At 44.1% G+C, this 19,927-nt stretch overlaps 1 protein-coding gene and 1 long non-coding RNA gene across 5 annotated transcripts; both read left to right on the top strand.

The window, feature by feature from the left end:
- The first annotated feature begins 2,143 nt into the window (after positions 1-2,143).
- LOC100679345 lies at positions 2,144-4,641 on the top strand. Of its 2 annotated transcripts, none has more exons than XR_004226662.1 (3): positions 2,144-2,629; positions 2,845-3,544; positions 3,632-4,641. It is a non-coding gene; the product is annotated as an uncharacterized LOC100679345 (long non-coding RNA). The 2 variants fall into 2 exon arrangements; XR_511893.2 differs by having other exon boundaries at positions 2,149-2,629; positions 2,928-3,544.
- Positions 4,642-10,777: 6,136 nt separating this feature from the next.
- Positions 10,778-17,272, top strand: LOC100122052 (Golgi apparatus protein 1). 3 transcript variants are annotated; one of them, XM_008204061.4, is made up of 13 exons: positions 10,778-11,189; positions 11,406-12,049; positions 12,185-13,159; positions 13,241-13,342; positions 13,422-13,706; positions 13,769-13,938; positions 14,030-14,147; positions 14,231-14,427; positions 14,501-14,720; positions 14,815-15,135; positions 15,287-15,701; positions 15,780-15,886; positions 15,968-17,272. In XM_008204061.4, the coding sequence occupies exons 2-13, from the start codon at positions 11,696-11,698 to the stop codon at positions 16,130-16,132; spliced, it is 3,429 nt and encodes a 1,142-aa protein (XP_008202283.1). In that variant the 5' UTR covers positions 10,778-11,189; positions 11,406-11,695; the 3' UTR covers positions 16,133-17,272. The 3 variants fall into 3 exon arrangements, with proteins under 3 accessions (XP_008202283.1, XP_032452407.1, XP_001605655.2); XM_032596516.1 differs by having other exon boundaries at positions 10,796-11,024; XM_001605605.6 differs by having other exon boundaries at positions 10,796-11,259.
- Positions 17,273-19,927: the final 2,655 nt, after the last annotated feature.

Raw genomic sequence — 19,927 nt, 5'->3', positions numbered from 1 at the left:
ATGAATACATCCCGCGCTGCTCTGCCCTCCATCGAAGGAATCCTGCGCCGCTGCGATGAAGAAGAGAAAGCCTCGAGTTCCCGGGAGTCGCGCTCCGCGGGAGGGGTCAGATCGACGAGTTTTTCCGTGCGTTTGTTGGTTAATGGGAGGACGAGTACTGGCTTGATTCCATTCTGCGCTCGTGGCTACAATGAAGCGCGAGGGTAGCGATGAGCGCGCTGTTGAAAGGCGCGGAATGCGAGATTTTCCAGCGAGATATTAGAGAGAGAGAGAGGCGAGCTTGATCGAACGCGGAGATTGTTGCTGGATCGGATTTCGTCGATCCGGAAAGGGCGCTTGCCTTTTTACTTCGCCCAGCTCTGACGATACTCGATGAAGCACCTGTCTGTATGAAAGAAAGATAAAGAAATTATAGCCAGCACGATAAATTTCCATCCCATGTAGGATTGAATGAAAGGGGAAAACACGGCGACAAAGCCGGCGCGGTGCATTAATAATCGAATCAGGATTTACCCTAACGGTACCCCGTCATTCAGCTCCCGCGCGCATGCCACGCTCTCCTTCTCACTCTCCTAGATTACGAAATCACCCGAAAATCCTGATTAGGACACACACACAGCCAGGATCCAGAGTCACGAGGACGAGAAGAGGGGGCTGGGCCGGGGGGAGGAGGAGCCAACGTCGTGCGTTGGCTGCTCGACTCGTTACCGTTAAACAGACTTCCGGCTACCCACCTACCTACCTACCTACCTACTTTCATCCTCCTCGGACGCGGATCCGAGCGATCGCGGAGGATGCCGTAATTCTCTCCCCGAGAGCGACTCGCTGATGATGATGCTGCTGCTCTGCTGCCGATGTTGACTTGCCTTCTTGGGAGATGCCCGAGACAGTTTCCCCGGATGCGCTCGCTGCTGCTGCTGCTGCTTCTGCCTGCCGTTATGATGGCCGGTTAAGATGCATTTCTCATTTCGATGATGGATATGCAAAACAATCTGCGCTCTGATCCGATGGCCTTTTAGATAACAAGTGTTCTCGAGTTCCGCTGTTTAAATCCATGGTAGGCATGATTCTAAAGAACGTCGGCTAATTTCAAACCGCCTCTATTCTCTATTATTCCTATAAGCTACTATTATACAGAGTTGACACAAATTTGAGCCGGCTTTGACAGTTTAGTGTCCTTCTGCAAAAAATTTTCACCTATGCTCATACATCTCGTCACTCTCCGTAAGGGAGATAAGTTTTGATAGCGACTGTATGTGCTTGATAAGCTCAAATCTATTAGTGAGTCCAGCTGCAGTTACTTTCCTTAGATTTATTGATTCGAGCTAATAAAAAACGTCGCTTATTTGACTATTGTAAAAATGTTTCCCACGAGTAGGGACAGCCATTTGCTATCTACAATATTTATGAGACGTATGCATTATATTATAAACTTGTGAAAATTAATTGATAAGCCCAAATACTGCCCTGAGGAGACATTTCGCTGATTCTTGACTTTTTGAACATTTGAACTTTAAACTAAACTTACACGATAGTAATAAAACCACCTTTCAACAACGTGTGCAACGAACAAGTGAAATACAAAGCATTTTACATAACTTATTCCCTTCTCGCTCTTATAGCAATTATACGGGCCTCGAGCTATGGCTTTCAAATGGCGTCAAAAACTGCTGACCTGCGCGGCGCAAGTGCCGTCATCTCTTGTCAGAAGTCGGAAACTAATAGTACTTCCTATACTTATAGGCAACTAGCAATCCCCCTACAGCCTACTGAACACGTTTACACATCTCCCCTATATATGTGCGGGCAGTTTTTTTTATTTTTGAAGATACACTTCAGATAAAATAAAAAAACGTGTGCCGGCGTGATCAGTATACTTGGACGACGCATTGCTTGGTGGAATAAAAATTAAATTTGAAATTAGACGAGTGCCAATGAATCGGCATCTATTTGCAACGCGTTAATTCTTCTATTAAACTTGTTTTTGCGAGTATAAAATTTTGAGAATTCAATAATAGGATAAACTTCTCGCTGTCTGTGCGAATTGAACACAAGTCAAGAACCCCGTAAATTAAGCTGGAAAAATGAATTTCATTCATTATACGACTCCTTTTTGAGTGTCGCGAAGGAGCTTTTAAGAACTGTCTCGCGATCGACTGCAACGCGAGCAGCGAAGACGAGTCAGCGATAAGAGTCCGCCGAGCCGTACTACGATGCATAGCGTCCGAATGCATCGTAGACGTTGGCTCAGAGGTTAGAGCACAGGCTTCTGGCTCTCGGGTCCGCGAGTTCGAGTCCCGTCGTCTACTTTTTCGCTTTCGACTCTGTCTCCTCCATCCATTTCACAAACATTTACACATACACATACATTTGGTCGGTGGCTCTCGGAGTTTATTCTCGTTGGGGTTTCTCTATAGGCATTGTTAATGCAAGTGCAAAAACGGGCGAGACAGAGAGAGAGAGAGAATACGAAAGGCGAAAGTCGAGATGAGTAGCAGGAGGAAGGAGGGTTATGAGGAAGTAACAAAGGAAGAGAGTGATTCAGAAAAGAAAATGGACGTGTAATGTGAACGAAGAGAAGCGCAGAGAGAGAAGAAGCGGATAAGAATTAAGCGTTAGCGAAACCGAAGTAAGAGCAATTTTCATAATATTTTTTTAATTTTTGAATGATTTTTGCCAAATAGAAATAAAATAGAAAATAAAATAATTTTCGTCTATATCTATATGTATGCTCACGGAGACGCTCTTGTATGTGGGTGTGTGTACCACGTGACCTAACTCACTCATGCGAGAGCGTGTCCGTGAGCATATATATATATAGATAGATATATATACATTTAACAGGGGTTTGGGACTGGGAAATGAGACGCCCTCTGGGCCGAGCTTCCATGCCAACAGTCCTAATTGTTAAGTTGTTGCAACTGCAGAATCTTGAACTATCGTGCAACTTGGAAGAAAATCTCAACATAGTACAATAGAAGCCGTAAATCCATCATAAAATCAAAAGAAAGTCGGCGTTCAGAATTTTCCCACGACATATAGAAATCAGGCACAATCGTCACTGTATGCATAGATAGGCGCAGTAAACATGCGGTGGCAGGGATAACAGAGATAGGAAGAAGAAATGCCGCATAGAAAAGGAGGAGCAGTAATACTCCGAAAAGCGAGAGCAGAGAGGTTCGTGGCGCGGAAAAGTGGAAAGAAAATTCGAGAGGACTATACCTGCGTCTAACGCCCATAGACCAGAGGTGCGTGCATAGTTCCCTGTCCCCCTACTTCTGCTTCTCGCCACGGCTGCCCCCACGTATACGAAGGTAAAAATCTCTCCGCTCTCGCCATCGAGCCAACGAACACAAGCCCAGTAGCATAGCGCGCATTGCGCAGGCGTGTAGAGGAACATCTGCTCATTTATATTTTTGGGTGGTGCACGTTCGAGGCTGCGGGCGCGTGCAGCAGACCTCTTCTGCGCTTCGATTTTCGACATTTCCGAGCGAGCTCTCCACGGCTTCAGACCTGCTTGAAGATACCATTCTACGAAAACCAGGTAAAAACGTTGTACAAGTATGGTTTGCTGATTTGCAAAAATTTTACATCCCAGACAATCTTGATCAAAAAGACCCTCTTTTTTCAGGCTCAACATATGAACCAACATGAATTATTACCCTCGGAAGAAGTACTTTTTCGAAAACTTTTACTACAACAAGCTGAAGCGAGAGAAGAGGAAACATCTGAGAAGAAGAAACGACATCCTGAATTCGACGGGCGAAGATATCGGAGAGTTCGCTCCACCCGAGAGATACAGACACGTTAAAAGAATTAGCTATACAGACTGGTTGCTAAGACGAACGGAGAGACAATGCAACAGAATATGCAACGATTCCTTTAACGAAGGCAATTTCAGTGAAAGTGGTAGTGACATTTTTAATTTGAATAAAATCATGCGCTACGATTGTGGCGAATACGCTATAAATGGCATTCGTATGTCTTACGAGTATATTATGGACACTCTTTCCATCTACATTGGATACATTTTAATTTATACCATAACTTTGTCAGAGCATGAAGATGCCAACATTCCGTGGCAAGAGATTCAATGGGATTGATCGGATATGAGGCCCGTTTTTTACTGCGTTTAATCGATTAAATTGCACATACTCTCAAATTTCTCTCTCAATCGAGTCAGAATAGTCAGATTTTTAAGGAATTACTGAAACAATTGTTGCGTGAAAGCGAAATAGACTGTTGCAGCATAAACTGTGTTCAAAATATTTTATTACGGCCGCTGACGCTGCATAGGTCGGTTAGTCAGTTCAGTTGGCGTGCATCAGCTGCTCGCGCATGCGCACTGATTCATTTTATGCCGAGCCCGTATGCCTGTGTGTATATACATATACCTAGCCAGATTTCTAGATGAATAGCCCCGATGGAATAAAATTAAGCCCTAAAATTGAGCGTTTTCATAGCTAGCTAGAAACTAGACCAAATTTATGCGAGATCATTGATGTGCAAAATTTTTTCTTGTATTTTTATATAAACAAATCTTTTTTACTAATGAACGACTGATAAACGTGCAATTTTACTTTTATATTTTTAGTCTCTTGATGATTTAATCTCAAATAAAAAAAATAAAAAAAAAAAAACATATAACGTTAATATACGTGCAAGAGTTTTATTTCTGTATTTAACCCAATAACTTTCCCGACTTGAGCATATTTTTGTGCAACACTCACACGAATTCAAAAAGTCCAGCAAAAAGCGAGCTAAAAGCAAATCAATATTTTCCATTTTGTGAGTGTCGTGTCCTGGAAAAGAAAATGAGCCATTTTCGTTAGTTAACTAATTAATTCGACGCATTGTTGGACATAGCAGATATGTTCGAGTTTTGATTTGTGAAAAAAAATTGAATTTTTATCTTTAAAACGTAACAAGGTCAGAATAACCGATGGTTCGACTCTAAAATTAGTTAGTCAATATGATTATAGTTTATTGCTCGTTATGGGTCCTAATGCATTCCGATAAAGTGTCCTTCCCACCGTTCCAGTTGTATGACGAACAAGGCCTCGTACGTCTCCCATTCCGATGAGTGCGATCGTAAGTACGTTCATTATAGACACGTTAGCGTCACCGATACCAAGCAGCAGTATAACACCAATTTAGAATTCAAACCATGAACATTAATAGAACATAGATTTGTGGACGATGACTTTCCATCATAAGCAATGCTCATTATGTTCCTATAAATATATGGGGAATTCTAGGAGAAAACTACTCTTTCGGGACTTAAAAAACGGCGAAAAAAATGGTTGGGGCTTATTTTCCAATTGTACGTGTGTTTAGAACAATGCAAAAGCAAGTTCCACTGTTTTCTCGACCCCTGAAATTCATCAAAAAATAGCCATTGTTCAACTGTATGTACCCAATGCAGATTCTCTTCTTTCGTACGCGAAGAAAATGTTAAAAATGATGAATAACGCCACTCATTTCGACGATAAGATTCGCAGGAATTCCACTCTTCTGCCCTTGTATATGTTTTCATACAGCTTTTTACAGAGAAAACGGGAATTTATTATTGGTTCTGAAAATGTGTTCTTTAAATTAATTGATAATTTTCGTCGTACAAATAATCTCTCGGCATTATCTTAAGCCTATACGCAAGAAGAGTCTGAATAAAATTTGCGACTATTCAATCAAAGTCTATCCAGAATAATCCCTGCATTGAAGCAAGCTTTCTCTCTTTCATTTTGTTATCTTCAGCATTAACTTTAGCTTCCACGTATTCTCGTTACACCCGTTGGTCGGCATGTTGACGGCACGTTCACGACACTCGCACTTGCGGCGCGAAATCCACTTGACTCTCGACTCTCGTCGTCGTCGTCGTTCTCGGCGACAGAGAGAAAGAGTGAATACGAGGGAGAGAGAGATAGGCTATCCTACTTTACTCGTAATTAAGGGCAATATATCGCGCAAAGGAGCGATTCCGGCCTAGCTACAGGCGCGTCTTTATCTTTCTATACTTGTCGCTCGGCAGCGTGATGAGAGAGACTTTGTAGGCGAGGGTGTAGCGAATCGCGCGACCTGCAAGCGAGGAACGAGCGCAGTTGAATGTGGCTATCGCAAGACTTTCCTCGCGTGTGAATCGCTGTGCTGGGACTGCATGTCTCATATCGCCTAAGAAGATATTGTTTAGCTCCTATTTTGCTATTTACGAATTTGCGAAATTGAGAAAGTAAGTTCAAATGAGACTACTTACAATGTTTGACTACAACCGAGGCTATAAATGTATATGCTATAAATGTTGGTGTAAAGAGAAAAATTGTTGATGTCGCCCACTAGCGTATAGGGTTCGAGCCGGCTATACACATATATGCATACGTATACATGGCAGCGTAAACGTGGAAAGGCGGCTTGCGTCGGCTCGCGCGTCGGCGGCAGGAAACGGGGCGCTAGCGTGAAATCCCGGATGTCGTGACTTCCGACTCTATATACCGTACGTACTTACACTCCTTTTTTCGCCCTCCCTCCCTTCCTCCCTCCCTCCATCGGCCCGGTCTAGCCGCTGCGATAAATAAATCGTGAAAGCCTACTAAAGTCCCTTTTACGGCGGACGCGGGAAGGGGTGGACTGGTTCTGCAGCGCTAAACGCCGGATAGTTGACTCGGTGTAGCGGTACCGCCGCACTTGGTACCGAATGGAAGGAAAAATCGTACAGCCATACCGATTGACGAAACAAAGCGAAAATTTCTACGAGACGTCATCGCTTATTCCGGAGCGCGGGAAATCTGAATATTCATCGCGCGCTGCAGTAAAAACTGCGCTGCCAGCTCGCGTGAATTTATCAGTATACATTATATGTATGCCTGCGCTCGTGTATACCGGCTGCAGGACACGTGCTGGAAGAGAAGAAGCCGTAAAAAGTGCGGACATATCGAGAGGGGAGGACGGGTTCTCTCTGCCGAAATCTCGACATCTCGACCGCGCGAGAGTGCCCATTTAATATTAAGTGGGCAGGAGGCTTTTTAAGGGCGCAAAAAGCCTCAAAGTTCCACGCGGAGCAGGAGAGACTTTGCATTTCATATATAATCGAAATGGCTATGTTGTTCTTCCTTCGCGAAGCCTCAAGTATCTCTCACATCCGCAACCTGCGGCAGCTCGAGGCGCGCATATCAGCCTCCACTTTTAAGAGCTGCGACCCGAATCGCTCTCTCTCTCTCTCAATCTCTTCCTTGCGTGGATTTCTTCGCGAAAGGCAGCTCGCTCGCGAGAAAGAGCGAGAGAGGCAAAGGCTCTCCTTCGCACAGACGCGATTTGTCGAGGCACGGGGTGTGACGGGGAAGCCAAGGGGGCAGCAAAAGCCAATGCACTGTAAGGAGCTCACTGCCCCCCTCTCACTCGACGTCGCTCGGCGAGAAGGCCTTTCCTTCTGCAATCTGCAGCGCGCCGATTACGCTCGCTGCCCGCTTGCGCCCGCATATAATATCGTCTGTAGCAGCAAAGAGGGACGAATGGATACGCTTTTTGATACGCTTTTTGATACACCTTTTTTTCCAAGACGCGATTTTTATTGCGAGGGTTAACGATCTCGCTCGTATAGCTGAAAATCGCAACCCCGCAGCAAGCGCGATCGCCGCGCGGTATCATTCGACTCGATCCGGCACGTATATTCACGCGCGCGATCTCCCCCTCCCCGTCGCTCGCGTTCATTCACGCTCCCCACCAGCGCTTGTCCTCCTTTACCGTTGCTCTTGGCTTTATCTCTCAAGAGCGAGTATCTCTCCGTACGCGCGCGCACACACACGCACACACACGCACGTATGGGTATTCCTGCGTTTGTAACGCTCGGCACTTTCCCGGACTTTCACGCCCGAGGCGATGATGCGGACAGGCGGTTTTTCCTGGAAAACCCGAGCGGCGGCGATTTTCACTTTTTCTGCCATTTACTTCTTCCGCCGAGATAAGATATAGATGGTCGCGCGGGGTTCAAGGGGATACGACGCGCGCCCTTTTAGGGTGGCCTCTTGTAGGCATGACCATATTTGCCCGGCGGCGGAAAGTTTCGGAATACCGACGATCTTTTCCGCGCGATTAAATCTCGCTCCTATGTAGACAGGCAGTCGCGCGATCGAATCCAGCTCCGCGTTAAAAACGCACTTTACTACACCTGCGCTCGACTTTCTCCTCCGCCTCTCTGGTCGCGTCGCCGAAGATTCCTCCGGCTTTACGCCCGCGGCAGTGGCTCTTATCTCTCTTTCTCTCTCTCTCTCGAGTTTCTCGCTCCTGCGACGGCGAGGGGCGCGCGACGAGAGCTTCTGCGTCTGTGTGAGTGGGCTCGCTCCGACCGAAGAGAGAAGGAGAGAGAGAGAGAGAGAGAGAGAGAGAGAGAGAGTTACGTAAAGCGCCAGGGGCGGAACTACAGCGCGCTGCGTGTCGCGCTCCTTGGACTCTTCTGTGCGGGCGCGAGGCATATGGTGGGCTTTGGCCGAGCTTCGAGCTTCGATTTGGCCCTCGGAATTTTCTCCCCGACCTCCGAGCGATGTACGCAGTTTATCTGCCGGCGATAACGAATTTTACGACCATCTATTAATTATCGCGCGGGCTCCCCTCGCGCTGGCGCGCATTCAGCAATCGCCGGAGAAAAATCAGCCGGCAGCGCTGGCTCTCGTCCCGTTAGCGCGCCACACACGCATCGGACACGCGCAAGAGGGAGAGAGATAGAGGCGCTTTTCGGCCGCGGCCGCGTCTCCATATATGCATACTCGCGGCCGCGCGCGGGAGGATTAGGAGTATACGGGCGCGCGAGTTATATACAGCAACGCCTCGACCTCATTCCCCCGAGCGCGCGAGCGAGCACATCGGGCTGGAGTTTCCTCGAGGAAAACGACCTCGTGGCTGATGTGATTCGTTGACTTTTTCTTGACTTTTCGCCTATTGTACGCCGAGCTGCTCCGTTGCGCGATATAAGATTGGAATTTCTGTAGAAACGAGTTTCCGTGCACGCACGCGCGGACTAGGTCAACTACTCCGAGATCCCCGAGATTTACCCCGGCGCGGCGCAAGTCGTCGCGGGGGTCAACGAACCCGGAGTCACGCGGCCCATGTAAGTGTGCCAGGGGGGATAATTTCGAGCCGCTCGCGAGGACTTTCACGCGAGGAAGAATAGCCGAGAACCACTTTTCACCTTCCTTCCACTATGCTAAATCGTCCACAGGATCGAGCAAATCCAGCTCGCGAGTCTGAACAAATCCGTCCGCATCTACTTGCCGCTGCGCGCTAGTGTAGCCGCTCCTCTCTCAAATTAATGCCGGCTCCGGCATCGGAAAAGCCTCTCTCGAATCCCGCCGCGTCGCATAAATACTCGAATCGGGCATCATGCACAAGCGCGCAAGCAAATCCTCTCCCCCCGACACGCGGCGGTTTTTACGGAATTCCACGCCGCCGCTCTCTTTCTCGCCCGCAGGGGCGCCGCCTCGCGCGCGGCCGAAGAAGAAGCTCGCCTCTCTCCCTCTCTCTCTCTCGGCACGAAAATAGGCTCTCGCTCGCGAGCATAAAACGCCCCTTTCTTCCCGTTACTTATACCTTCGCCGAAGGAGGACGCGCGCCGCGGCGGCGGGTTGAGAGTTGGCTGTTGGCGCGACGCTTGTGTAATGAGATTTCAACGAGGCTCGCTCCGCTGTTTGTTGAGTGAGCCGCGAGCTTCTTTTTCGGTGCTTTGTTTTGACGAAGAGAGAGAGAGAGAGAGAGAGAGATACTCCTCGCCTCGCGGTAGGCGAACATTAGCAGGATTATAATATTCTGCTTTGATTCGCGCCCCAAAATTACGCATTACTCTGCGCGTTGTGTTCGTAATAAATGAAAACCTCTTAACCTCTTCGGCGCTAACATTGAAAAGAAGAAGCAATATTATTCGCCGCTGAAACAAGCGCAATTATTCCCGTCGACATAGAGAATTGGAGTCCAAGCGAGCCGTGACGGCGCAGTTTATAGTAGTTGCTAACTAAGCCGCGCGACAAATGGAAGATTGCCCTGTGTGTCGCACGCGCGCGCTCAAGGGACCCCTTCGACACTTCCGGCTGTACCTACTCTCTCGTTCATTCGCTTTTATGGCATTTCCACATTAGTCTGTTTCGCGCGAGATCCCGGAAACGCTTCTCGGAATGGACTCGAGCTCGACGATTGCATTCGTATATAGGATATGCCCCTCAAAATTTACGGGTGGGTACGGCTCTTTTAGAAAAATTCGAGTGTTCCTGTCTCATCGCGACACCTGCACGCGGTTTTCCGATCGATTCGGGCTCCGTCGGTAACGCCGCAAGCTCATCGAGACGCTGATTTCCAGTGCTTTTGGAAGCGTTAAATTATGGTATGTATACGGCGGTTACAAAGGCAACTTGGAGAGAGCTTAATTTGGAAACGAAGATAAAATCTGTTTGTTCACTTACCACCGCTCGATAAGGGCGTAACCTTCTTGGAAATCGAAGCATAGACAAACTATCCAATTCGTTTGAGCTGCTGAAAGCTGAAATATAATCAATTGATTTTCGTCAACCAACTCAAGAGGAACTTGTTTAGCATTTCTATTTCATGCAAGTAAAATAAATGCTGTTCGCCTAAGAACTATAATAATACGAATGAAAGTCGTGGCATCGAAACGCATCGTTTTTGTTTTGTTTTTGTTGACAAGTTAATAACTACTCAACTACCGATCAGCAGCGACCAGAGGGCAGCATATGCTGGAGTAACGATCAGCCGTAGACAATAACGCATGCGACGAACTCGCACTCGTACAACATTCGCGAATACGTACATGCAAACTCGTAGTCGCGTCGCGCGCGATCACTCCGAGCAGTCCGAGCGATAAGCGCGAAACAAGTGTCTCACTGCGCTCGCTGTACCGTACCGTACACACTGCACAACACGACGATTCGCGGAAGACTCTCTCTCTCTCTCTCTCTCTCTCTCTCTCTCTGTCTCCGTCGCGAGTGCTCGCCTGATGCATAGCAATAGTCGCGTCCGCCCGCCGCAGAGCAGTATGTATAATATACAGTATACACCTATACACGGCAGAGAAGTCCGGGCGAAAAAGCCGGTTCTTACGCCATTGCAATAAGTGGAGAGCAAAACGGAGCGCGATAGGAATAATCGTGACGTCCTCCTCCTCTTCTCCAGTGCGGACAGTCGGCCACTAGCGACTAGTACGTACTAGTTATAGTACCCTGTAACTACTACTTCTAGCGACGAATATAGACTTGGTATAGAAGGACGGTCAGTATTGGCGCCGGGGTCCCATTTTGAAATAGTAGTAGAGCCTATACTACACTATAGCTGCCTGTCCCCCAACCCAAGTTTTCGTCCCTTCAATTTAACCCGTGACCGTTCTTCTATACCAAGTCTATATTCGTTGCTTGTAGCTATATAACCCCACACGAAGAGCATACGACGAGCGTACGTATAGGTACATACAGCCAGATACAGCGCACTCTTGAGCTTGTTTACACGGTCCAGTGGAGAGGATACGCGCATTATCATCGTCGCTCTCTCAGCAGTCTCAGCTCCAGTCCGCATTTAATCGTCATCATGCCAGTAGTGACGACTGCCGGAGAGCTGACTGCGCTCTGTCGCGGAGATTAAGCCGTTTTCCGGGACACGATCCTCTTCATCTGTCATCGCCGCCACGCCGACAGCTATTGTCGCAGAAAAAATGACGCGCCTCGCAGTGCTGTTGCCGTTGCTGCTGCTCTCGACGCTCTGTTCCGGGTCGTACGTTACGGGCGGCGGCGACGTGCTCTACGTCGATGTCAACGACACTCCGGAAGTACACTGGCTCGTCAGCCACAAGGATAACGAGATCGAGGACAGCACCGACAGGGGCAAGGTGGTGCGCAGCAAGAGGAGCCCCAAGCAGCCACCACCCAAGTACAGCAAGCCTGTGAGCACTGGTCAGTTCGAGCTGATCAAACCCGAGGCATGCAGGGAAAGGCTCCGGAGGCTGTGCAGTGTCATGGACAAGGAAATGGATGACCTCTTCTTTCTGGAGTGCATTCAGACCTTCAAGGTGAGTTTTGCTTTGCACTAACGCAATAGATGCGTTCGAGCTTTGGTAGCTACTCTGCGAATTTACCACATAGTAGCGCAAGTTCATGCCAAATAATTGGCTATTCCAGCATTTACATTGATTTTTCATTTGCAGCCAAATGAGGTTTCCGGACTCGATGACGGCTGTCAAAACTCCATATACAATTATATTAGAATTGTAACCAACAATGAGAATATCGATAAAATGACAAAAGAAGAGTGCGGCGATTCGCTCGATAGTTTAAACTGCCCAAAGACAGCTCCAGGATCTTATTTGAATTGTCTAGTGGAAAAGAGAGAAAAAGTGGCTGATTTGCAATGCTCTGATTATATTCAGCGACTTGATTGGGTTGTCAATGACTTCAGAATCATCATTGCTTCTTTCCTTCCTGAGTGCCAGAATGACGTTGATAAATTCCAATGTGGTAGAATTCAACCGTACAAAGACATTTTACAAGGGCAAACATTGGCATGTTTGCAGCAGCACCTCAACAAGCTGGAACCGGTCTGCAGAAAACAGATTCTACATGTAACTGAGATTCAAGCAGATAATATCATGTCTGATAGACAATTGTATCTTGCCTGTTCTCAAGATCACATAAAGTTTTGTCCCAACATTCGACCAGGCAGTGGACACGTTTACAAATGTCTCATGCAGCATAGACTTGACAGATCCATGACAAGAGAGTGTCAGGATCAATTATTGAGAAGGGAGAAATTGATTGCTTCAGATTATAGAGTCAGTAAGGGTTTGGTAAGAGCTTGCAAAGAGGACATAAAAAATTACCGCTGTCGTAAAAATGTATCAGATGACAAGGACATCAGACTTGCTCAAATATTACTCTGCTTGGAATCAGCTGTAAAGAATGGCAGCAAAGTAACGAGAGAATGTCAAGTTGAAATGTTCGATCACAGAAAAATACTCATGGAAGATTACAGATTGTCACCTGAGATAGTAAACTACTGTGCCAATGACATTCAAACATTTTGCAATAATTTAGAAGTTGGCGGAGCTACTATTCACTGCTTGATGGAATACACGAGAATTAGGAAGAGAAAGGCTAGGGTATCTGCTGTATGCCAAAGAGCTGTAAGTCAAAAATGAAAATTATCTTTACACTTGTTCTCTCCTCCGATATAAGAGCGAATTCGCATTTTGTAACATTTGCAGTTGGAAAATTTGATCAAGGAAACTGATGCTGGAGAAGATTGGAGAATAGATCCAGTTTTGAGAGAAGCATGCCAGCCTGTCGTTGATATTGCTTGCAAAGACGTAATTTTCTTCTTTTTTTTTAAGTATTTTATGTTCATTGCGTATGCCATTTTCATCTTTTGATTAAAATATAATGCAGGTTCAAGGTGGAAATTCCAGGATAATATCTTGTTTGATGGACAAACTGGGAACTGATAAAATGATTGATTCGTGTGAAACAGCTCTTGTCCAAATCCAATATTTTATATCTAGAGATTATAAACTGGATCCCCAGTTATACAGAGCATGCAAAGCAGACGCAGTGAACTTTTGCCATGCCAAAAACGCTTGGTCCCCGGATGGAACTCAGATGGATGCTGAAAGAGGTCCACTCGTTTTACCTTGTTTGTACAGATATGCTTATCATCCACAGAAAAATATGACGGTACGAAAAAGTAGTATAATGAAAATGTACTAGATTATGAAGTAAAAATAATTTATTTTCAGTTGAAAAAAGAATGTTTGGATGAAATAAGACGAGTAATGAGACAAAGAGCAGTAAACGTTGATCTTCAGCCTGAAATTGAGGAGGTCTGCCTAGAAGACTTGGCGTCGTTCTGTTTTGATAAGACTGCAAAAGGAGAAGAGATTTTATGTTTACAAGATAAGTTTGATAGGTATGGATATAATTACGTCACATGATGTTACAACAAGATTTCTCAATCTGCTCTGGTTTACTCTCATGTATGTGCATCTATTTGTTTTAAGCTTGAATCGAGATTGTAAGTTAGCTGTAGGAAACTTTACGGAGGAACAAGCTGAAAGGATCGAATTGAACCCTATTATTTCAACAGCATGTCGTCATATGATGGAAAAACACTGTGAAGTAATATAGTGTATACCAATTTCATAAAGACTAGTTTTTACTGAATCTTGTATTTCAATATTTTGTATTTCTGTAAAACGTAGGATGTTATAAAGTATGGCAAGGATGAAGGAGATATGATGGAGTGCTTGATTGAGCATAAAAGCGAAATAGATACTAGGACTGACAGTAAATGTAAAGCAGCTGTTGAACATTTCCAACTAATATCGCTTAAAAATTACCATTTTACATTCAAGTTTAAGGAAGCTTGTAGACCAATGGTAACAAGATACTGCCCTGAGTAAGTACATGACTCTCATTAATTGCATACGAACTTTAAAATCATTATAGTTTATTTAATAATTACTCGACAGCTCAAAAACAAAAGCTGAAGTGATTAGTTGCCTGAGCGAGAAAATGCAAAAAGATATAATACGTGGTTCAAAGCATAGAATTTCGAGAGAGTGCAGACAGCAGCTCAAAGCTCAGTTGTATCAACAAAAAGAAAACATCAAATTTGATCCAAAATTGCACAAAACATGCGCTGAAGAAATTAAACAAAATTGCGCCAAGGTTGAGCCTGGCAACTCTCGGGTAATTAAGCTTACTTTTTTTTATCTACTTGTGCATCTTTGACAATCAAATAAATTTGTAAAACTAGCGATAATGAAATCGTGAACTTTTTTAGATTTTAGAGTGCCTTGCAGCTAACAAACCAAAATTAGGAGAAGCTTGCCATGCGCTATTGTTTAAAATAAGAACTCAAGAATTTGTAGATAGTTCTGTCGACTTTGCTCTTCTCAATGCCTGCCATACAATGGTTAGGCAATTTTGTCGTCAATCTGATGGTGCTTTGGACTGCTTAAAGCAACACAAAGATGATGCGATGTTTGACGATAAATGTAGAACATTTGTCATTAACAGAATGGCTGAGCAAAATACTGATTATAGATTTAATGTAGCATTGCAACAGTTTTGTTCCTCGGATATCGACAGGCATTGTAAACAGGTATCTAGACAATAAATAAATATATATATATATATATATATATATATATATATGTGTGTGTGTGTGTGTGCGTGCGTGTGTTATAGTTAAAAAGAGTCATTTACGAGAAACATTCAAATTTCATTTTTTTCTTTATATTCATACTGTATAGATTATACTAAACGAACCCAAAAATAAAGAATTGGAAGGTAAAGTAATCGAATGCTTGAAGATCAAATTTAAAGAATCAAAACTTACCATTAAATGTGAGCACCAAATGGAAACTATATTGAGGGAAGCAGCTCTTAATTACCATCTCAATCCTCTGATCGTTGCATTGTGTGCTGAAGAGATTGATAAAATGTGCAAAAAAGATGACGATAATAATTCTCCTGGTAAAGTTGAAGAGTGCCTGAAAACTCAATTTAACGCAGACAATAAGGAAATGAAGGAAGCATGTCGCATACAAGTGGCGGAAATGCTGGAAGAAGCCAAGGCTGATATCAACGTCGATCCACTTTTGCAAAAAGCCTGTGCTGTCGACGTAAGCAAATACTGCGGTATGGTGCCACAAGGAGCAGGAAGACGTAAGACTTGACTTGAATTTTCACAAAATATGCATGTCTGCGAGTATCACACATTAAATTAATTTTTTGCTTATATAGAGCTCAAGTGTCTACAGAATGTATTGAAAAATGAAGAGAAACTGTTGCTGCCTGATTGTTATAAAATGTTAAGTACTAGGATTGAGATGTTCAAAAATGCAGACAAGGTTCGTTTTTACGAATAATATTTTGTTCTCTTTACCTCTAAAGTTGCAACTTTTTAAATATCTTAAATCTTTTAACTTAAGTTGGCAGCCCCTGAAACGTTTGAAGAGTTGTATGACTCGGTCAGCCGATCGCCAGCTAGCCGATACTTCTTCATCATCGCTTTCACGATGGTCGGCTTCATCTTCATTACCGGTATGTGCTGTGGCCGTGTGTCGCGTCGAACGATGCTCATGAAGAACAAATGATCGATGAAATGTGGATTCGTTGGCCAAGTTAAACTCGTATGCATGAACATTATCAAGTTGCAATCCTTGTGCGCTCGCAAATCTAGCGAATAATATAAGCCCGCGTTAATCCAATTTGCGTGACTAGGACACAGGAAAAAACAATACAGAATTTTCGAATAACCTCTTGGCAATACTGTACGAGTTTTCAAATTTAAAATAATGACGATGCTTTGTTTAACCAGGCAGCAAGTCCGTTTTTTATTAACTCTAATAGAAAATAGAAGCGATGCGAATATAGAAGTATATGTCAAGTATCAACGTCCGAAGGTGCATGCCGCGAAACTCGAAAGCGAGATTTGTATAAAGTTGATGTAAATTATTATCGAAACAAAAACCAAGAAATAGGTATAAAGAACGTCACTGTCGCGAAAAACAAGTCGGACATGGGAAGGGAGAGAAAGTCACATCACACAACTGGCTGTTCATTTAGTAAGCGATTTTTATATAAGAAAAACGAAAGAGAAAAAATGGTGAACTTGTGATATCAAATATGTATAATAAAAAGTATCTCATACGACCAAGATTAATTGATAAATCAAAATTTTACCCCGATTATATGTTACCAACTCGTGCGCGCGCGTGTGTGTGTATACGCGTTCACACGTCGCGCAAACGATACAAGACGAAAGAAAAAGAGAATAGGCGCGTCGAGTGTATAATAACAGCTACTTGAGCTCGCGCTCGCATACACACAAGCGCACAGAATATCGTGATGTGAATTTTAAAAGAGAAGCCGGGTTCAAGTAGGCTTTCTTGCTCAACGTGCGCGTCACAACAATTTTACGGCTGTATGTGTGCACGCCATTTGAATTGGAATTTCTAGACGGGAAGAATGTCAAGGGACCGCCTGCCATTAATAATAATTGTGAAACGTTTCTCGTATAGCGCATCATCGGTCTCTCGTCGCTGTAATGTATTTATCTAGTTGTATCGACGCGATGATGATACGTCTACGGCCACGAGAGAATCTCTGTCGTTTGGGAATTGATTGATTTTTTTGTAATGTTTTACAAAGTATGGAAGTTTATGATTCTATAAGGCACGATTTGTATATATACCACTTTATTATGACAATATATATTGTATATTGATTGAAAATCAAAAATTCATAAACTAGTTTTTATTTCGCACATTGATGCCTCTATAGTGCGACTAAGTTATTTTCATGCAAGAGCCACGCACAGCAAGTTATCGATTAATATTCGTATATTGGTTGTATTGAATAAGCTATCTTTACGTTTGTATACTTGATAATTTAACAGGTTTCTTCTAAAGAGTGCAAATCCTCCGATGCATTATGTTAATAGAATGATAGCGTGATACGAAAAGATTCAGCAATATTTTTAGACGTGAGCTAAACCAAAAAGCACGACAGATGAAAAGTATACGCATTTTGCAAAGTTTCACTTTAACGTGACGAGTGATTAGAGTAAAAAATCACTTGCTCACAGGAGTGGAAAAGAAACGATCAATAAAACATTAAAAAGCTTTCAAAACTCCGCGAAAAATTGTCGTTTCGACAAAGCGTCGCGCGCAGTGCGGCCGCGATCGAAAAAATATGTCACGCACGCGGCGGCGATGAAGGAAAGGCGCGACGACGGCATCGAGAGCGAAATATATATATGGGAAGGGCTACGCGCGGCTCACGCTGACTGTATAAGCTCACGTACGCGGCACTATGCTCGTTCCACTTGTGTACTGCTCGAGCGCATTTTCGTGTGCGTATATGCATTGTGTCGTGAGCCGCTCCTCCTTTTCATGCCCCTTTTATTCTCTCTCGAAGCTCTTTTTTTATATCCAATATTGCGCGTATATTTGTTACGCGATTCGACGCGAAGTGTATTTTTTGCAAAAATACGAGTTTTTATATCGGGTGAGTGGTATGTACATGTTCCAGAATTATTTCGAGCGAAAGTTTATTGCGTTAGTTGGAAAAATATAAAACACGCTTCTGAAGATTCACGTGAAAATGTGTAGCTTTTTGTGGAACATTTGCTGTTAATACTATCCTATAAAGGATTCCCGTATATGCATCCTACTGTGGCAGTGAATTCGAATAACGAATCATTTCAAAAATAAACCGAGCAAAAAGCATCTCGTAGTGGGAAAAAATGTCATTCTCTAGTCGGGAGAGCAGAAATGGAGTCGAGCCGTGCATCACACACACGCGTCCTTCGGCTATTTCAGAAAAACAAAGCAAGGCAATTTATTTTTGCTCTAATACTCGTGCAGTAGTTTTTCGTTTGAAAATTATCCACGGCTCGATGCGCCATTATTTTCTAATAAGCCGCGTTGAAATATAAAGCTTTTTCATTCTATTGTTTTGCAAAATGCTTTTTCAAATGACGCCGCAGCGTTTAGCCAATTATATAAGTACGTGAGCATTTGACTTATAAGTATGCGCTCGCGCGCCCTACTGAACTTTCTTTCTTTTGCAGTATATGCGTATACGAATTGAGCTCATGAATTACAAGTTGTTAACAAACTATACGGATGGAAATGAATTGCGAATCGTCGCTGAGAACGAACACTCGTTAGCGTCTTTGCTTGGAATTTGCGAAAATAATATACATAACATACAGTATTATATATTCTAAATAATAATCAACCGCTCTACCTGTGCGCAGGCTCTATAAAAAAGTTCATGGTGCAAGATCACTCTCTGCACTTGTCTGTGGGCTTATTTATAAACAGCCCGTATCGCGTCACCGAGCGCCACTGATGCTCGTTATATATCTGACGTACTTTTCCCGTCTAACGTTCAATTTCGCACTCTCGTGTCAATGTATACTATACGTGTAGCCGAGCCTGCGTCAAGAACTATACTTTACGAGTGTTAGCGCCGATCAATCGATAGCCGACGGTACAGCTCTGTATTTCGCACACGGCAGCGGCAATTTTTGCGTGGTCCTTTCGAGCGCATATTTTGATACCCCCCTTATTCAAAGCCGCTTTCGTCGACTTGCGCGAGTTGCGCTCGAATTCATTCATTGTAGCGTGTGTAGTGCGCGCGAATACTACACGTCGATTTTTCCTTTTCTTCTTCGATACAGCAAGATGCAGCGCGAGATGCGTTTGAAAATTGGTCACCCGCAAGCGGCTAGTTTCGCGTAACGAGTTTGTATAAGCGATTCTAAAGAAGCATTACACTTACACTCGTCGTAAAGTAAAAAAATTATTGTAACGAGGTATAGCTTCGTTGCGATAACGCGAATGTTTATTTATTTATTTACTCGGTAGTAATAGGATATGTACAGATAGACCGCTCATCTTTTTAACGGGGCCTTATTCAAGCGAGTTCATCGGCGCGAAAAGCTCGTTAACGCTTCTATATAATTAAATAAATATTGTCATTCAGGCGCGAGTCTTTCAAGTTTATACTTTTAACTTCAGCGTCTTCTACACATTGTGCAAGTGTGGATTTTAGCGCGTCGCGTGCGTATTCCAACAGCTTTCGCGCATATAACTGCTGCCGCGTAATAATCTTGACTTTTCCCGCTCATAGCGGATCCACCTCACGCGTTCGAAGAGAAAAGAAGTATACAAATACAATCGATTTCCCAGCATCGCGTAAAAGAAAAGTCGACAGCTCTTATATATACGCATGATTCGCGCGCTGCAGCACAAGTCGCGTCGATTGAGTAGGAGACGGAAGCGGGGAAAAATGTCGAGTTAAGTTTTTCCCACTTGTATTACTTTTCACGGCGGAGATACGTATGCATAGCTATATGTAGGTACTATCACGCGAGACAC

Source organism: Nasonia vitripennis, chromosome 2 (assembly GCF_009193385.2).
Source record: "Nasonia vitripennis strain AsymCx chromosome 2, Nvit_psr_1.1, whole genome shotgun sequence".
NCBI lineage: Eukaryota > Metazoa > Arthropoda > Insecta > Hymenoptera > Pteromalidae > Nasonia > Nasonia vitripennis.
This window is presented reverse-complemented; position numbering and strand designations above follow the sequence as displayed.